Source organism: Pelophylax lessonae (assembly GCF_965119305.1).
Source record: "Pelophylax lessonae genome assembly, chromosome: 1".
NCBI lineage: Eukaryota > Metazoa > Chordata > Amphibia > Anura > Ranidae > Pelophylax > Pelophylax lessonae.
In genome coordinates this window covers 432,116,481-432,137,312 of record NC_138768.1, presented here as the reverse complement: position 1 = coordinate 432,137,312, position 20,832 = coordinate 432,116,481, and the positions used below count along the sequence as shown (strand labels likewise).

The 20,832-nt window shown below is 43.7% G+C and overlaps 1 protein-coding gene across 4 annotated transcripts in view; it reads right to left on the bottom strand.

Moving 5' to 3' along the window:
• PTBP3 (polypyrimidine tract binding protein 3) overlaps nucleotides 1–20,832 on the bottom strand; it is a 207,850-nt gene that overhangs the window by 97,383 nt on the left and 89,635 nt on the right. For 2 of the 4 annotated variants that reach the window (XM_082255861.1, XM_082255860.1), the window contains exons 2-3: nucleotides 10,290–10,365; nucleotides 6,141–6,307 (exon numbers count right to left, since the gene is read on the bottom strand). In XM_082255861.1, coding sequence (XP_082111987.1) covers nucleotides 6,141–6,307; nucleotides 10,290–10,314 — 192 coding nt within the window. In that variant the 5' untranslated portion in view covers nucleotides 10,315–10,365. The remainder of the gene's footprint in view (nucleotides 1–6,140; nucleotides 6,308–10,289; nucleotides 10,366–20,832) is intronic. The other 2 variants (XM_082255862.1, XM_082255863.1) reach the window with 1 other exon arrangement.

The following is a 20,832-nucleotide window of genomic DNA, read 5'->3' as shown; positions in this document are numbered from 1 at the left end:
TTTAAGGGTACCGTTATATAACTAATAAGAGAGATGTATCTACAAAAAATATCTAAAAAGTATATAATTTTATTAATCACATAGAGTGAAAAGAATACAGATACAAATACAAAGACATTACTGTTACAAGATAACATGAAACATCATCATGGTAACAACATAATTGATAAAATATCATCAGAGATAATTTCCTTGAAATTGTGGACAGGACTAGTCAGAGGTCACAGTCAGTCTGGAGGTGCCAGGACTGGTGTGTGTCCCTCTAGTCAGTCCGATTACCACTACCCAAGTGGTAATCGGGTAGTGGTAATCGGACTGACTAGAGGGACACACACCAGTCCTGGCACCTCCAGACTGACTGTGACCTCTGACTAGTCCTGTCCACAATTTCAAGGAAATTATCTCTGATGATATTTTATCAATTATGTTGTTACCATGATGATGTTTCATGTTATCTTGTAACAGTAATGTCTTTGTATTTGTATCTGTATTCTTTTCACTCTATGTGATTAATAAAATTATATACTTTTTAGATATTTTTTGTAGATACATCTCTCTTATTAGTTATATAACGGTACCCTTAAAATCCCAACCCTGGCCCCACATCTTGCTACCTTTCCGAAGGCCTAGAGCTGGACTATAACCTGCTCAGTGCTCACGCTTGCTGGCCAGGCTGGGAGACCTTAAGTATCTAGAATATCCAGTCCGAAACCCAGCCGGCTGTTGCTTGTAGTTCTCAAGGAACTCTAACTAAAAAAAATGAATCACAAAAAAAAAGGTTCCCAAATTTAAACAGCTAAGATCAAAGTCCCAGCAGGGAACTAGGCCCTACTCCTATAGCAGAGTGTGGGGGGGGGAATGCCTGCAGGGACTGCCCCATAGGCATGGTAAAGCTTTTTCCTGCCTAGTGTCCTACTCCTATAGGGGGCAGCAAAACCCAATGGTCAAGAAGATATGGAGCTGCGTCTGTCAATGAACGATAGAGAAAAAAGTTTTGCCTTAGTTATAGTTAACTCTTGCTATATAATGTGACATATCACAAATTAATTTATGCAGACAAGTAAAATTACTGTATATGCTTTAAAGTGGAACAATATAGAACTGATCTACATATAGGGACCATGAAAGATATAATACAACAAAATTTGGGAGCCATGGCTGTCCTAGGCCTTTCCTAACCTCCCCCCAGCCAGCATGGGCCGCCTGTGACGGACAGTTCTGGTTCTCCCGAGCCCCCCCTCCCCCCTTTTCCCCATCTTTCGGTCTAACCTCCTGGCCTCCCTTTCTTTCCCAAATTTCTCTGCCCCTTCTCTATATCCTTACTTGGTAGGTGGGCTAGCTCCTTTTCCCTAGCTTTATCTTACCACCTAACTTTCCTCTGATCTTTTTCTTTCTCCTCAGTACAGTCTGCACTGTATTTTGCACCACCCTTCAGATATTGGTGGGTCCAGGGGATGTCCCATAGTTGTAGGGAATCTCCCAGGAACCCCTTAGTCCTTATGGTTTACAAAAAAAAAAAAACTTCTATTTACTGTTGTGTTAGCACGCAATTTTTTGTTCTTTGTTCGTTATCTATATCCTTTATTTTTTTGTCTTCTTTGTGAGCTAATTTCTGTTACAACCTCAATGCTACCCCCTGCCAGGGTGGTCGCCTATGGAGATTTTTAAGTACCAAAGTTTGTCGCCATTCCATGAGCATGCACAATTTTAAAGCGTGACATGTTGGGTATCAATTTACTCGGCGTAACATTATCTTTCACATAATAGAAAAAAATTGGGCTAACGTTACTGTTTTCTTATTTTTTAATTCATAAAATTGTATTTTTTTCCAAAACAAACTGCCTTTGTAAGACCGCTGCGCAAATACGGTGTGACAAAGTATTGCAACAATCTCCATTGCATTCTCTAGGGTCTCTGCTAACAAAAAAAAAATATATAATATTTGGAGGTTCCAAGTTCTTCTAGCAAATAAATACTGATTTTAACTTGTAAACAAATGTCAGAAATAGGCCTGGTCCTTAAGAGGTTAAACAAAAAAAAAAATAAAGACTGTTTTGCAGATTTTCAGACCGAACTGTAATATATTATGTATGACAGACTACCTTGTCATAGGTAGGTGGCTTAGTAAAAGCTACCTGTGCTTGCTCTCACTTATTCTGGCCATACAAAAAACAATGTCTTCCTTCAAAAAAAAAAATTTAATTTTAAGAATGTTCGTTCGATTTTCTAATTGTTACTGGGGTTAAATTGACGTTCGTTTTTAACCACAGTGATGGGAAAATTCGAAGGAGCAGAATATTTGGTCAAAGCAATTTTCAGACTGTGTATGTGGTTTTCGTTCAGAAATTACGTTCATTTTAAAACTGAATGTTAAAAGCAAGTGAAATTTTCAAATTGCATTCTTTCATTCAGCGAATGTACAAAATTTTTTGTATGAATATTCTCGTCTGAAAAGTAATACGAGTATGGCCAACATAAGGCTTGGTTCACACCGATTTGTAATTATTCGTTAATATAATATAATGAATGATATATTATATATATTTTATTCATTATAATATACATTTAATTATTTCTTTTTTAGGGATAGACCCCCTCCCCGTTGATTACTGCACGTGATGGAAAGCACATCATGCCATGTGAGGACTGGAGTGCAGCGCCCATGGGGCCTCTGAAGGTACCGCCCATCAGTGGATGCGGTCTCTCACTGCTGACGTCAGTTCCTGCATTGGCGGCGCCATTTGCGTTCCAGGCTGGCTCTGCCACAGCCGACGGCTTCCCCTACTCCACCCCCCCAGAATCGCCGATATTCGTTATGGAGATCGCATAGGGGTGAATCCAGATTGCGATTCTTGAACGATTAATTGTGCAGCTCTAATGGTACTCAAAGCCAATTTCTGAACTTCTGTACCCGCACAAAGCAACTCAGTGCCTTGAGGTCCAGGATTGGACGCACCTTGCCCTCTTTCCTGAGAAATGTAAACAGGTTTGAATAAAACCCCTGAAAACGTTCCAAAGTCGCAACCAGAACAATGACCCCTTGAAGTACAATGGCTTGCACTGCCCCTAAGAGCCTCTATGTAGTCCAGGGACCATCACGCATTGGAAGGAAAGAACCTTTCCGGAGAGTAAGAATGAAGCTAGATCTTGTAGCCAGACCGTATTACATTCGTGGACCCACTTATCTTGTACAAAAGGAGTCCAAGGATCCGGGAACCAGTGAAGACTTCCCCCCCCCACCCCAGACATGAGTGAGGGCGAACCTTCATGCTGAAGGAGCCTTGTCCGTGGGTCTGGAGAAGCCCACTTTCGACTTGGCAGACCAAGGCCATTTGGATCCTCCCGAGGAAGTCTTGAAAGGCTTTGATCCCTTGTCATTCGACCCTGAGGGACGAAAAAACATTGTGTGCCGAGAAGGACGGGCCACATCTCTGACGAGGATCTTTGCCCTTACTAGCTTGCGGAAGAAAGGTACTCTTCCCCCCTATGGGACTTCTAATGATGTCATCCAGGGTAGTTTCAAACCGGCGATCTCCTTGAAGATCAGTTAAGGACTTTTTAGAAGTCTGGCCTGCAGACCAAAAAACATGCCTGAGGACCACTGTCGAAACAGATAGTCTAGCAAGCAGGGGAGCCGCATCCAAAGTGGCATCACAGATAAACTGCAGCTCCTGGACCAACTGGTCCGGTCCGCTAGCTCAGCAAAGGCAGGAGGAGGCTACTTCCCCCTCCAGGTCATGGCGCAAAAGTCACAGCCTACATCTTCCTGTTAGCCGGATCCTTAAAGGCTGGAGACTCCTCAACCGGAATCATGGTTGCCATGTTCAATCTGGAAACTGGGGGGTCCACCACCGTTAGAAAAGTCCACTTTTTAAGAAGGGACTCCACATGGAGTACAGCACAGAAAATTGCTTAGATACCACAAGGGGAGGATTTGTCCGTCCCCACAATTCTGTCAAAGTAGGAGGGGAAAGGAAACACCTTTGCCGCTCTGAATGGCTTGTGAGTGCCAAAGGGAACCTGTGCCTCCATCGCAGCTTCAGCTGGTCCTCCATCTTCAAAGTCTCATGCACAGACACAATCAGTGGGCCATCAGCGCCTTTTCGGGCGCAGCTACCGGTGTAGAGGAATCATCCTTACTATCTGAGAATTCAGGGCATGCGGTCTCAGACACCAAGCAGGCTGAGCCACGTCGGAATCAGATTCAGGATCTGAGGAGACCGATGAGGCAGGAGAAGGCATGGGGGGGGGGGGCGTGCTTTTTGCTAGCCCGTCACCCAAAAACCACCTCCGCCCGGAAAAAAAAAAGAGGCGGTCGGTGTATCAATAGATGGTTGGGACAGGTGGGGAAACGTACTCCAAAGACTCCATGAATCAATATGGGGATCCCCACATAAAAAAGTGCAAAACACTGCTAAAGGACACCCCCCACCGCTCTGGCAGCACCACCCAGTCACCAGTAACAGAGCACCAATCAATCCTGCAGCAGAGAGGGAGAGGACCCCACCAGACTCACCACCCCACAGAACAAGCACCGGCAGCATCAGGATAATCTGCACTCAATGTGCGGCATCCAGGGAATGAAAAGATCCAGGAGTCCGCACCAGGGGATGAGGAGGGGCTCCCACAGCCGAAATCGCCGCCCAGAAAGGCTCCACTGTCATGGCCACCGCTATTTTCAATGCCGGACTACCGCAAAATGGCCACTGGACTACACAAACATGGCCACCGTGCAATACAGCACACAGACTACAAGAAACTGGCAGCCCCCATGAGGCGCTCAGGGACCCAAGAGGGATCCCTAGGCCTCAGAAACAGGCATAGGCAAGAAGGGGGGCCCTGGCAGGAGCCTCCACACACAGCCGATCGGCCGGTCGCCAGCAGCACACCCACCCCCATCGCTAGTACAGTACCCAGCCCCAGGACGTAGGCCAGACAACCACACAACCCCAAGTGTAGGTGGAGGGGGGTGGTGCCCAACGGGGAGGAAGGGAACCCAGGGGTCAGACCGACCCATGGAGGGGCCCACGTTCACCCCAAAACCCTTCAGGGAGAGGGGGGGACATCTACTTACCATACCAGGAACCAGACGGGCAACCCTCCAGACAGAACCTCTTCTCCATCGAAATGGGGGGAGGCTGTTGGCCAGAAGGAACGCTGTGACACAGGCCAAAACACGGTCGTATGCGACCTCGCGAAGCGTTTAACTCACAGGCCAGCCCCTGTCCGGTGGGGCTACGTCGTGGCCGATCTAGCGCGGAGCTCAGGTCTGCACGCACTCGCTGCCCAGACTGGAGTAACCACTGGGTCTGGATTATCCAGCTCATCGCCCAGTCCGGCAATTGATTGTAGATCTCGCAAGAAAAAAATAGAAAAAAAAAAAAATCTAAAAAGGAAAGAAATTGCCAGGACCAAACATCCCAGCAAGGAACTAGGTCTTTACTCCTGACTAGGCAGAAAAGTCCCTATAGCAGAGAGGGGGGGGGGGGGAGTATATCCCTTGGGACTGCCCATAGGCGTAGTCAGTCTTTTTTTCTGCCTAGTGTCCTACTCCTGTAGGGGGCAGTATAACCGAAGGTTTAAGAAGATCAGGAGCTGTGTCCGTCAATGAACGAAAGAGAAAACAAACATACATACTCCCTTCCATGCTGCAGCTCTTCCCCCCACCAGCTTTAAGCCCCGAGAGCTGTGTAAATGATGATTGGTGCTGATCGTTCAGTTCTCAGTCTGCTCTGAGAAGAGAGCAGTGACCACTCACTGCTCTGCCCCTCTAGCGCTCACTGGAGCGCTGATCTGGAGAAGGGGTGTGAGCAGCTGGCTCAGGCTGCCATGTGTTGAGACAATGAGCCAGGTGCCGATCAGGCATAGGTGGATCCTGACATTGTCTGGATCCTTTCGGAGCATTGAGAGCCTCTGTGACATCAGCCGACAGTGAGCTTAATAATTTCCTGCTTAGTTTAACTGCCCACCTGACCAGAACTCCCCTCCAAAACTGACAGGTCACATGTTTATGCGTTACAATTTGTGCACCACAGAGTTTTTTTTTTTTTTATACATCATTTCCATACACTTGTGAAGCTGTTTTCTGTGCACTTTATAATGACGGACAACTTCATTATTCAGAATGAAATTAATTTTACCTGGCTTTTTCCTTTCAGCATCAAAAGATTAGTTACTTTTCCAAATGGCAGACCTAATGAGATGATTTCAGACTCTGTGACCTCATTTGGAATCTTTCGGATGTGGAGTACTCTTGATGGGGAACAAGGGGAGCGATCTCCTCTAAATTTATTAATGTTCCCATTAGCTGAAAAAAAAAAAAATTACCATAAATAAGCAATCAAATCATCATTGCCAAAATATAAAATAATCAGAAGCTTACATATTAGCTTATAAAATCCACCAATTATATCTATGAGCCAGTAGATGTATAAATAGATTGTACAGAGGCTATGCATGTTAAAAAATGTATAGAATTTATTAACATCCAATTCAGCCTCAGGTAGGGCTCTCAGGTTCCTTTTCATCTGTTCTCCAGGCTTTCCTTAGCACCTCCATTAAAATATTTTATAGATCTCAAGAGCCCAAGCTGAAATTAACAAGCACGACTAAATGAAGTACAGCAGTGACTAACCCCCTGCATGCTTGTTCAGACTTTTCACTACGAAGTTTTAATCAGAAAGGGGACAGCTTTTGCAAGGCTCTCACAGTCTTATGATACTCTGGGTGTTATGGCTGCCTGCTACATTTTGTTTAATTTTAAGACATATATACAACAAACAGTTAAAGGTTTAAAACTTCAAAAAACGAAAGGGGGGGGGGGGGTCTACGTGTCAAGAACTAGACCTACATAAATGTTTCAGCACATATGCTGCGCATGCACATAGCTATCACTCCCTGTGTGCTGTCAGATGGTGGGTGCAATGTCAAGCTCCTGCATAGTCCACCTCTAGCTTTATGTTCATATCTTTGGAAGTGCTTTTAGTTACAAAGCTAGAGAAGACTGAATGAATTACAAGCGTGCTGAGCAACAGCTCGCAGCTTATTAAAACTCCAAGTATGTCTGCTGCGGTAGAAGACGGTACGTGTAGTTTTTTTCATTCACAGGAATCTGAATAGCCTAGCCCTGCTGCACATAGTAGCTAGCTATGATGCCTGCGCTGTCAGCGTGTAAACTACACTTACTAAACATTTTAGCTAAACTGACAAGGCTTGTGTTGAGTTTGCTATAGTGGTCAACGACTACTTATTTCACATACAGCTAAGCTTAAGTGAGTCATGCTGAGCAACAACTAACATTCCCGGCCTATCACAAATGCACCATTTAAAATGTTATATCCTTAAAAGCAAAGCAAAGTGCAGTGTTTGTGTACACAATTTCTTTATTATAGTCATCTAATTTTAAAAACATCTTTTATTTTTTACCCTATCTTTATGAAAAATTGCATATAACAATCTGCTATTCTCTTTAAAGTGGTTGTAAAGACAAAAAGTTTTTCACAATAAGGCTTTCTCTGCATTAAGGGAATAAACCTTTCATGATCATCCCTCCCTGCAGTACTTACCCGAGTCCTAGCTTAACCCAGCAGCAGTGCTGCTCTCTATGGCCTTTTTTAAAAAAAAATTAAAAACTGTAGCTTTACAATCACTTTAAAAGAAGAAATACACCCAAAGCTCACTTGGGTGTACTTCTCCTGTGGATCACAGGAGTGCAGTTTGTTTTGCATCCTGTGACCCATTTTCAACAGACAGGGGACCGAAGCCCACTGTCAGCTGATGTCACAAAGCTGGCCCAGGCTCGGGAAGGATCGTGACCATACGGTCAGGATCCGCCCACATGCTGGGACCAGCTTGGCGTCTCAGCGAGCCACTGAGAGCCTGAGGCGGCTGCTACTGCCCTCTCCACAGCCTCTTGCTCCAGTGAGCGTGAAAACCACGGAGCTGTGAAAACCAAGCGATCAGCGGTGTTAGATCGCTCGGATCTTAGTGTTAGAGCTGGCAGGGGACAGATGCAGCATCGGACTGATGCTGCATCCACCTAGGCAAGTATGATTAAAATTTTAGTGCTTTAGTGCCTCATGCCTTTTGCTTACAGGCTCAACAGATCTCCCAGCAGTGACTCAACCCAATTCCTCTCTGTATGCCTAAGTCAGAAATTTTAAGTACAAAAAGCCACAAGGCAGGCAAAGATGGCAATGTTTTCTCTTTAGCTAATCCACAGTGCACTGGAAATGGTCTTTTAGGCTCTGTTCACATCTAGGCGTTTTGGGGCGTTTTTGGGGAGTTTTTCTGCTCTAGGATCAGCTCTCAAAACGCCCAACAAGACAAATCCTATTCATTTCAATGACCCCTGTTCACATCTGAGCGTTTTGACGCTGTATACAAAACGCCCAACGCTCAAAAAAATACATGAGCTTCTTTTTGGGCAGATTACAGGCGTTTTCCATTGGTATCTATTCAATCAAAAAACGCCTGTATATCGCGGTAAAAATCGCGGTAAAATCGCGGTAAAAAACGCGCAAAAACGCTACGCTCAGGTGTGAATGTAGCCTTAGGGACTGGTTATTTACAAAACAAAAATTTAATTGACGATTATCTTTCCTGTGAACTGTAATTGATTTTTATCCTAAAGCTGAAGCAATCTATCCCAAAGCTTAAAAGAGAAGTTTTTTTTTGCAAAAATCATATTAGGTGAATGCAGCATCAGTCTTCCACCAGTTCTAAGACTGGGGAGAGAACTGAGCGATCAAACACTGCTGATCGCTCGGTTCTCAGAGCTTCGCAAGCAGAGAGCTGGTGACTGTCAGTCACCGTTATCTGCTCTACACCCATCTTCCTGCGCCCATCTTCCCATTGTCTGCTAAAAATGGGTCACAGGAGTGCAGAACAAACTGCACTCCTGTGATCCACAGTAGTATAGCCAAACAAGCTTTGACAGTACTTCTCTAAAGTGGCTCTAAAGGTTAAAAAGAAAAAACAAAAAAAAAAAAACACCAAACACTTTTTCACTGCACTTACCTGAGTCCTCTCTATAAATCCAGCTGAGCTGTATCTCTTCTCTCCCCTCTCCTTCCACTTCTCACAGGAGCCTTCGGCAACAGTGAGAGCCAATGGTTCCTGCTGCTGTCAGTCAAATCCTGTGAAAAGGGAGTAGGGTTCGAGCAGCACTGTGTGTGTCTATTGATGCACACAGCCCAGCTTAGGAAAGGAGAAGAGGAGGAGCAGACAGGGCCAGCGAGGGACTCAAGAAGTGCAGGTGCACATGCCAGGTTTAATATTTTGGATTTTAAATAACAGCCTTTACAACCATTAGAAACCTTCAGTTTTAATCCCAAAGCTTAGAACTAAAGACTAGCCTTAGCTTCTTGAGAGTTGTACAAGTTCCTATGCTGTACTTAAAACTGTTCAATCTGATTTCACTACACACTGAACTTCTCTCATGAAAAAACCTTCAGCAAGTCAGATAGACCTTGCCTAATTTCCTGGCTGGGGGACATCCAGCATCATCTAGCCTCTTCCTCTCCAGGCTTACTGTCCCCCTGGCCAGCCCCTTTAATTCACCGGATTTCTGCTTTTGCAATCATGGAGGCGCAGCATTACACGTGTGTTAAATCTAGGACAGTCTGCATGCAAAAGGCAGCCTGTCTACAACATCCACCCCTCCAAACTGAACCCCACACATCAGGAAATGTTGGTAATTGCATAACTCCTCCCAAGAGCCAGCCCACTGCTTGCATCAGGGCTGAGGGATCTTGAGAGGTATACTTAGGCAGGGAAATCAATGTACTGCCCCCTGCCAGCCCCTCTCACTTTCTCTGCATAGGGAAGCACAGAGACTATGCAATGACGTCACTGGGTCTAAAACAATATAATGAAAATGGAAAGGTTTTAGGTTTAAAATGTCATTGTGTTGAGGGGAGAGGAAGGAACCAGGGAAGGCAAAATATAAACAGATTAAACTTCAGCTTTAATCTATTAATTCTGCATGACAGGCTTTCCAGTGGGGCTTCCGAAAGTATCCAAAAAGCCAAAAACACAGTAGAAAGCTAAAGCCAATGATCAAGTGGATTTAAAGCACTCCAGAAATTATGGAGCACAGTTTTATCTATAACAATACTCGTAAAAAGGTTTTGAACTGCAAAAATAAAAAAAATGTAAAAAAAGGATAGCATCCGGAAAATGTTCTCATTCCTTCTGCTGTAACAAAAATTTTGGAGGTTGAAAAAAAAGAAATGATGTATTTCAAGGCCTGCAGAAGGTCAGCACGCTAGCTCTCAGACTCACTGTACCTGTAGCTGGAGTGGAATGGCTCATGGTAAAAGGACCGTTAGCGATACCAGAAGAGAGAAGCTCGTCAGATGCCCGCTAAAAAAATAAAACAACGTATATCAGTATAAATGAACTAAAAAGAAAATAAACATATCTAAATTTTAATAAATTGTTTGTCCAATTACCAAGTAAAAAAATTAAGACCTTTGCAGGATGCAAAGTCATAGTGCAAAGGTTTTAAAAATTAGGTTTGCTCGTATAGAAAAAAAAGAAAGAAAAAAAAAAAACATTTTGTTAAATAAATGAAACGTTTTGGGGCTCAGAAGAACTGATTATATTTCAGAAGATGGAAATATTAGTTATTTGTTTTCTGACAACTTCCTATTCGCTTATCTCACAGACAAATATTTTGTAACGCTGGCCATACCCAGCCTGACTGTCGAAAATGAGGAGATCAAATTGAGGATCATCTAAAAGTGGAACTCCATGTTGACAGAAGAAAAAGAAAAAAAAAAGAAAAAAAAACTTCAGGTATTAGCTTCACATAAACGTCTAATTTACCGCCAGGTGGCAAAAATTAAGATTTATACACTAAAATGTGCTCACTTGAGAAATAGAGCTGACAATCTGCTGAAAGCAGGCAGAGCCTGTGTGATTTTAGCTACATTTTGGAGAGCTTGTTTCTAAAACTGGACTAAAGCTGGGTATACATATGCAGTTTTTTTTTTTTTTTTTCCAAACCAGTAGGTTAAATAAAAATAAAAAAAAAAAAGAACCCCCATCAACAAAAGTGATATTGATGCAAGGATCTTTCCCACTTTGTCTTTGTAGTCTGCGTGGGGCAGTATGCCTGTACATCCCAAGCTGCAGCTACAGTAAACGCCAGAATCTCCTGCACTGGAGCTAAACACCCAGTGTGCATGATAGATTATATATATATATATATATATATATATATATATATATATATATATATATAAAAAATAAACACACACACTATATATATATATATATATATATATACACACATATACATACACACACACCCCAACAATTAACTTCTTTTATTATAAGATTTGTTGAATGAGTGCAAGTGCCAGTTCACACTATTGCGAGGCCGAAATATGCAAATTGCTGGGGGTGTCAATTCAAAGTTAACGACACCCCAAGATCATATAGCATATCGCAGTGCGATCTGACAGTTCGCACGCGAATCGGCTCGCACTGGTGTGAACCACCATGCAATCCGATTCTGCTGCGGACCAAAAAAAAGAGGATCCTGGGTTCACTGGATTGTGGTGTGAATTCAGCCGTGCAAACTGTATGGCTGAATTTGCACCGCACAAACATCGCATGTGATTTTAGGAGCAGTGCGTTCCGAATCACATGCGATGTCTGTCATCGCAATAGTGTGAACCGACACTAACACCTAAATTGGTCCAGGCCAAATCCTCAGTATCATTTTTATGTGTATTCTGCATACCTTGGACAAACAAGGAGGTTTACCAACGGCTATTTATTACAAGTTACATATCGAAGTCCACTCTTAAAGAAAACAATACAGTCAAGTGACCCTGCTAGTGTAAGAGTAATTGTCAAGCTTTAAGAAACAAACAAAAAACTGTTCTACTAAAAGGGTAAGCAATATTACAACTAGACCCTGACTTAAACCAAGGATATTGAAGAATAGGTTCACAAACTTAAGCAAGTGAAAACACTTGAGTATTGCCAGAGGAAATTGCAGGTCACCATTTCTCAATATCCAGAGCTTTTACTCACAAAATAGTTTTGATCTTTTTTCATCCAAATACAATCCAACAGATCTGCATGAATGCTGCCACTTTGAATTAAATATGCAACCGTACCCTAATCAACATTTGTAGTCAAACTGGAATGGAACTAGGCAAGACAGATCCTAGACCCTGCAGCAAGGGCTGCTTACCTTTGTGTTACAACACAAGTGTTGGTATGCTACTCCCACAATTCTTGTAACTTCGAAGAGGGAGTAAAAGGGTTGGGCCCTAGGTTTTTTTTCCTCTTGCATATGACTGAACAGCATTTGCAGTATCAGTACACTGATACGCTTATGAAATATCAACTAAGCTTTAATCACTACTAATACATTGCTTTCTTAGTTTAAATATCTGACTTCAGCACCATTCCATTTCATTGTTAATATAAAGTAACATACATTTGTGTTACCACAAGAGGACAGTGGCAAAGTACGGTGCCTTTAAAAAGTATTCATACTCTTGAAATTTTCCACATTGTCATGTTACAACCAAAAACGTAAATGTATTTTATGTGATAGACCAACACAAAGTGGCACATAATTGTGAAGTGGAAGGAAAATTATTTCAAAAATGTTTACACCTTTCACTGCAATTACAGCAGGGTTCATACTTATGACTTTTCCAGGACTTCAAGTAAATATTCATGACTTAATGTTTCATGAAATGTCTATGTATACATGTTAATTACATGGAGGTGTAAGCGTCTATCATAGCTCGGCATCCGTCCGGGTCCGCCAGCAGCCGGGAGAGGGGAGAACCAATCAGGGGACTCAGTGTGATCGAGGCAGCGGTGAAGCGCATACCTCACTGGAGGGCCACACGAACGTCAAGTAGGCAGTTCACGCATGCTCCGAAAACGGTTACCACCCCCCTGCATCAACACGTTCGTGTGGCCCTCCAGTGAGGTATGCACTTCAGTGCTGCCTCGATCACACTGAGTCCCCTGATTGGTTCTCCCCTCTTCCAGCTTCTGGCCAGCCTGGGACGGAAACACAGCGGACCCGGAAAGGACGCCGAGCTATGATAGAAGCTTACACCTCCAAGTCATTTCTTAATTATATGTGTCAATAAAATTATTTACATGCTCAACTGAGTAGCACCTTTCTCTCTTTTCTGCATATGCAACAAATAATTTCCATGACTTTTTCAAAACTTTGTGGATTAAGTTAATTTTCCAACACTTTTCCAGGACTGGAAAGTGCCATTTTAAAATCCCATGACTTTTCCAGGTTTTTCATGACCGTACGAACCCTGTTACAGTCTTTTTGGGGATTCTCTACCAGCTTTGTACATCTAGAGAGTGACATTTTTGCCCATTCTTCTTTCCAAAATAGCTCAAGCTCTGTCAGATTGGATGAGGAGCGTCTGAACAGCGATTTTCAAGTCTTGCCACAGATTCTAAATTGGAGTTAGGTCTGGACTTTGACTGGGACATTCTAACACATGAATATGCCTTTGATTTAAACCATTCCATTGTAACTCTGCCTGTATGTTTAGGGTCGTTGTCCTGCTGGAAGGCGAACCTCTGCCACAGTCTCAAGTCTTTTGCAGACTAACAGATTTCCTTCCAAGATTGCCCTGTATTTGGCTCCATCCATCTTCCCATCAACTCTGACCAGCTTCCCTGTCCCTGCTGAAGAAAAGCATACCAGGACATGATGCTGCCACCACCATGTTTCACGGTGGGGGTGGTGTGTTCAGGGTGATGTGCAGTGTTCGTTTTCTACCACATATAGTGTTTTACTTTTAGGTCTAAAAGTTCAATTTTAGTCTCATCTGACCAAAACACCTTCTTCCACATGTTTATAGTGTCCCCACATGGCTTCTCAAAAGCTAATAGGACTTCTTATGGCTCTCTTTCAACAATGGCTTTCTTTTTGCCAATCTTCCATAAAGGTAAATTTGTGGAGTGCATGACTAATAGTTGTCCTGTGGATAGATTCTACCATGAGCCTTTAGGCTGCCTCTCTGATTAATGCTCTCCTTGCCCAGCCTGTCAGTTTAGGAGGACGGCCATGTCTTGGTAGGTTTGCAGTTGTGCCATATGCTTTCTATTTTTGGATGATACTTTTAACAGTGCCCGTGAGATGTTCAAAGATTAAAATATTTATTTTATAACCTAACCCTGCTTTAAAAACTTCCCGTTTGTTCCTTGGCCTTCTTAATGCTGTTTTTTCACTAGGGTCCTCTAACAAACCACTGAGGGCTTCACAGAACAGCTGTATTTATACTGAGATTACATTACATACAGATGGACTCCATTTACTAATTAGGTGACTTCTGAAGGCAATCGGTTCCACTAGATTTTAGTGAGGAGTATCAGAGTAAATAGGGGCCGAATACAAATGCATGCCACACTTTTCAGATATTTGTAAAGCATTTTGAAAACCATTTATCATTTTCCTTCTACTTCACAATTATGTGTCACTTTGTGTTGGTCTAGCAGATAGGCTCCATTCACACCTGAGTATCATTTTCAGGCTTTTTTTCAGGCATTTTGTTTGCAGGTGTTTGGAGGCAGGCATTGACCTCTAACAAAAACGTTTGTAATTTGCCAAAAAAGAAGCTCATGTACTTTTTTGAGCTTCAGGCGTTTTGCTTCAGGTGGCAAAATGCACAGATGTTAACAGGGGCCATTGAAATGAATAGGATTTTGCTTGCTAGGCGTTTTGAGACTTTAGAGATGAGTGTTTTACGAGCTTAAAAAAACACTCAGGTGTGAACAGGACCATAAAATCCCCCAAAAAAATACATTCTGGTTTTTGGTTGCAACATGACAAAATGTGCAAAAATTTCAAGGGGTATGAAAACTCTTTTAAGGCACTGTACATAAAAGCCAGCAGACAAGCATCAGGAAATTGATCAAAGAAAGGATCTTTATTTTACAGCCATATTGTTTGCAAACATGAAGACTCAAGAAAACAAGTACTGAGAAAATAAGGATGCAGACATTGCAGACCTCTTCTGTGGAAAATGCTATATGTCTGTCTTAGGGCTGGGCGATATGGCTGAAAACTGTATCACGATATCAGTGTTTCATATCGGTCGATATCGATAATTATTGATATTTTTTATTACCCATTTAAAATAAGGACCCTAGGGTGAGAATGCAGGGCCGGCGGGCATGGTACAGGAGAATGCAGGGTGACTGGCATGGTGCAGGAGAATGCAGGGTACTGGCATGGTGCAGGAGAATGCAGGGCACTGGCATGATGCAGGAGAATGCAGGGCACTGGCATGATGCAGGAGAATGCAGGGCACTGGCATGGTGCAGGAGAATGCAGGGCACTGGCATGATGCAGGAGAATTCAGGGCACTGGCATGATGCAGGAGAATGCAGGGCACTGGCATGATGCAGGAGAATGCAGGGCACTGGCATGGTGCAGGAGAATGCAGGGCACTGGCATGGTGCAGGAGAATGCAGGGCACTGGCATGATGCAGGAGAATGCAGGGCACTGGCATGGTGCAGGAGAATGCAGGGCACTGGCATGGTGCAGGAGAATGCAGGGCACTGGCATGGTGCAGGAGAATGCAGGGCACTGGCATGGTGCAGGAGAATGCAGGGCACTGGCATGGTGCAGGAGAATGCAGGGCACTGGCGTGGTACTGGCATGGTACAGGAGAATACAGGGTACTGGCATGGTACAGGAGAATGCAGGGTACTGGCATGGTACAAGAGGATCCGGGGTTGTGGGCATACTACAGGAGATTGCAGTACTGTGGGCATGGTACAGGTAGACCATGCCCGCAGCACTGCATCCCTTGTAGTGAGCTCGCAGCCCTGCATAATGGCAGGTAGTGAAGCTGTTTCACTTACCTGTTCCAGAGGCGCCTTCATTTTAAAAATGGCGCCGCCCGGCGCCGACACGTCATTACGCACGCGGCGCGTGCGCGGTGACATGTATGCGACGGGCGGCGCCATTTTTAAAGCTTAAACCCGTCGGAGCTGACTTTTCGTTTTATCGTTCAAAGCCTTTTATTGCTATCAAGCACGGGACTATCGCGATACCTATCGGTATCGTTTTATCGCCCAGCCCTAGTCTGTCTGATCAATGTATTTTTACTTCTCATGAACAAGTACACAAATCCAGTGCACAGACTTTAAAAAGCGTTAAACTTTACAGAAAAAAAATGTAAAAGTGAACCAACACTGGACCTTCTCCCCACATAGTCAGACTATATTGATTCACTGCAACAGTGCCGGTGTAACGTTAGAATTCCATACCTCGTTAGATTTCCATACCCTCGTCACTTCCTGTCTCAAACAGCTGAGCAGCGCAGCAGTGCGCATGCTCAGAGCCCCGGATACGTAATTGAACAGCAAAGAATTTGACAAGTGCACATGCTCGGAGGGTAGGAAATTATCACGGCACTGTGTGTAATGTGATACTTGCGGCGGTAACATTAAAACAGTTCGGCTGCAACATCAATAATCTTCTCTCCTATCCCTGTGACTTGCCTGATCTCGCCTAATAAATATAAAAGCGGTGGCGGGTGTATGAGATGTAAATGACGGCGATCACGGCTCCGTGATCCGCTTTTATATTTATTACCTGAGAGCAGGGAAGTGACAGGGGAAGGAGCGGAGATGACTCATATTGCAGAGGAGCTGTTTTAATGTAACCGCCGCAAGTGTAACTAGCGTGAGAAATCCATACCCTCCGTAGGTGCACTGGAAGTGACGAGGGTATGTTTTTTTTCACGGAACACTGGCCAAACAGAATCGAACTTGTCCGTCCTGAAAGTGCTACATGGAGAGGAGCAGAGATCTCAAATTCCTAAGGCTCCGTTCAAATACTGGCTTATTGTATTGTGAGCAGAATCACTGCATCATTGCAAGATCCTGAATCATTGCAAATCGCGAGACGTCCGTGCCATCACCGTGACTTGCAATGGCACCCCAAACACGGTGTTCAAATCACACATGTGAGATATCGCCGAGACTGTCCGAGCGAGAGCAATAATTCTAGCAAAAGACCGCCTCAGGAACTCTACGTAACCATTAATGTTTAAAGCGTCGCCTGTGGAGATTTTTAAGTACCAATCTTCGTCGCTATTCCACAAGCGTGCGCAATTTAAAACCATAAGCCCCGGTTCACACTTGTGCGTGTGCGGGGTTCGCATGTAATGTCGGAGCGCACTGCTCCGACATTACATGCGATCGGCTGTGCGGTGCGAGTTTAGCCATACAGTTTGTATGGCTAAATTCGCACCGCAGCCGCACCAAACACGCACAGGACCCTTTTTTCTAGCCGCATCAGAATCGGATCGCACAGCGGTTCACACTTGTGCGATCCAATCCTGTGCGAGCTGCACGATCGCACTGCGATATGCGATCAAACTGGGGGTGTCGTTAAGATTACATCGACACCCCCAGCGTATCGCATATGGCAGTGTGAACTGCCGGGGGTGCGTGTGCGATGCGGGAACAGGCTGCGAATTCGCAGCCTTCCCGCATCGCATATATGTGAACCGAGCCTAACATGTTAGGTATCTATTTACTCGGCATTACATCATCTTTTACAATATACAAAAAAACTGAGCTAACTTTACGGTTTATTTTTTTTAATTTAGTGAAGTGTATTTTTTCCAAAAAAATTGCGATTAAAAGACCGCTGCGCAAATAGCATGTGACAAAAAATATTGCAACCACCGCCATTTTATTCTCTAGAGTCTTTGCTAAAAAATATATAGAATGTTTGGGGGTTCTAAGTAATTTTATAGCAAAAAATACTGATTTTAACTTGTAAACAACATGTGTCAGAAATAGGCTTGGTCCTTAAAGCGGAGTTCCACCCTCAAAAGTGACTTTGGCAGCTTGCTCTGTGTCACCTGAAAAAGAAATGGATAATGGACGTTTTTTTTTTTTTTTTTTTTTTTGTTTACTTGAAGAAAATATACTTACCTTCCTTGCTCTTCCTCCCTCTGCGGCCGAGGCCCGCGCCATCACTTCCTCTTTGCATTGATTCCTGGGAGCTGAACGTCATCACTCCCAGGAGTCAATGCGCCTGCACCGGCCCCGCTCGTCACTTCCGGTGCAGGCGCGTCATTCCCTGCTAAACAGCTTCTGGGCATGCCAAGAAGCTGTGCAGGGATGACGCGCCTGCCCTGAAAGTGACGAGCGGGGCTGGTGCAGGGCATTCTGGGACTGAAGAGGACGCCCTGGCTTCAGATGTCCACACCTGAGATGGCAGCGCGGGACAAGAAATTTTCAAGGTAAGCGCAACGTGGGACAGTTCAGAGGCTATCCATTCTGAAATGCACTAGCCCTGATTGTCCCAGGGGTATTTTTATCTCAAAAACTTTTTTGAGGGTGGAACTCCGCTTTAATTGTTTAACTTGATGCAACATCATTCTTTATATTTTACTGAACAAATTCGGTATGCTATTGTGCGCACCAAAATTAATTTTATTGTAACAATTCCTGCAAATTCGTGTTTGAAAAGCAGTTGAGCAAATATAGTGGGACATAAAAAATTGAAACAATTACCATTTTATTCTTGAGGGCCTCTGCTTTCTGAAAATATATAATGTTTAGGGGGTAATAGGAACTTTCAAGCAAAAAAAAAAAAAATACAAACAAAAATGCTGATTTTAACATGCTTAAGGGCAGGAACTGATGTGAATGTGCACTATATATGTGTAACGTGCTGCATAAATTGATGGGGCTATACAAGTACCTGTATTAAAAATAAATGTCAAAAATGTCAAAAACTTCCCCAAACAGCAAGTGGTTACAGGGAAAAAGAAAAAAAATAGGGAAAGGAGTATGTGTAGCACAGATGTACTGCATTGTTTGCCTTGACATCTTAAAATGTCCTTCTGGCTGAAACACTTCCACTCCCTGCACAGCTCTTTAGCCTGCTGGGAAGTCAGAAAATCACTATAAAACTTTTATGGGGTTGGCTAATCTCACATACACCAGTGTTCAGGGACCAGAAGTATGCTGGGCAGAAATAAAGCTGAGACTTTAAAACAGCATATAATCATCTTCCTCTGCACAGAAGCTGAAATTCCTAATCTGCCTGACTGTAGGAGTCCCCAGACAGGCTGCTGAAAGGAAAATAAAGAATGATTGAGAAAATCCACTTGTAGTGTCTGCTGCCAAGTCTGAACTATATTAACTGTACTAGCATTGGTAGATGTTTAAACACTAGACCAATAAAACACAGCCAGGATCAGAAAAAGGAATCCTCATTCTGCAGAATAAAGCTGATGTACAGTATTTGGGACACTAAAGTCTGGCACACACTAATTGTTTTTCATTCAACCAAGTGGGCATGCCCGTCGACCGGTTGGCAGGTTTATATTGAACCAGTCGTTGCTGCCCAATATTTAACCCTTGATGGCATTAAGAATTAGGAAATCCAGCCTTCTTTATTCTGTGAGGAGCCCTTTGTTCCCCTTATATCCTGTTTGTAAGACCAGTGGTCTTTATGCGCTCTATCTCCCTGGCCACCTGTACATTCCCCCCTGTAGTTCTCAGTAAAGGGAGTGAGGAGGTGATTACATCACCGCTTGCTACAGTAGGTAGACACAATGATTTCAAACTCCCGGTGTAATCCGCCCACTGCACAGCATAGGCCAGCAGTCTGATTCATTCCATACACGCCCACAGTCCTGCACAGACAATGGGTGGATCAGACTGGGAGTCTATCTGGTCCGCCCACTGCATCAAGATCTTGCTTTGCTGAAAACTACAGTTTGAATAGGTGGCAATGTGGGGGGACTGTGGGCATGTATGAGAGGACTCAGACTCCTGGCTGGCCATATAACTATGCTGTGCAGTGGACGGATCAGACCAGGAGTCAGACTCTCAGGTCCACCTACTGTACAGCATAGCTGAATAAACAAGCCAGGAGTCCGATTCCTCCCATACACACCCTATCTGACTCTTAGGCCGGCCATAAACGATGCAAAGTGTTAATGGGCAGGCTGAATGTACCAAGTTCATTGATCGATCAACTTGGATACAACCAGCCTGCAAGATTATCTTGTGATTGCTAGCGGCTGCTGTAAACCCTAGCAATAATCACTGTCTTTTCCCCCGGCAGGAACAGCTTCCCCCGCCAAGAGAAGGCAATAGTTCGGCGGTAGGGATTTCTCTGTCAACATGGTCTGTGTTGTTTGGGGAATCGTGCAAATTTTTTTACTGCAACCAAAGAAATTCAGACCATGTATGACCCACCTTAATCCCAGAGCATGATGGGATTTCTAGTCTTAATATGTGACAAACACGAACAGGAAATTGTGTTGCCACTTCAGAGATCCCTCCTACTGGAGCTCAGGGATAGAGAAAATTCTGTTTAAAGAGATTACATCAGTGCATGGATTTGTAAAACGTAGTTTTGTACACAGCGTGCAATATTTAACTAAATCAACATTTCCATTTTTTTTAAAGTGTTACTAAACCCAGGAGCCTGCATTCACTATACGTGGTCTCCCACGGTACACAGAACATGGAAATGCAATTTTGGTAAATCTAAACTTATATGTTTTCTCATCAGCCGTATATTGCAGTCTTGTGACTTCTATCAGTGCCTGGTTAAAGCCGGTAGGAGGAGTTTTCATTCTCCTCTGACAGTCATATGAGGCTGCATGACCCCTGACCCTCTATCAGTGGTCCGATTGGCCCTGTGCTGATCACATACACTCTCCCAAGAAAAAAAAAAAAAACTCAGCAATAAACACCAAACTGAGCATGTGCAATGACTCCAAAGGCACTTTCTTTTAGGAGATAGTTAGGGGACATTGGAAGAAGGGGAGGAT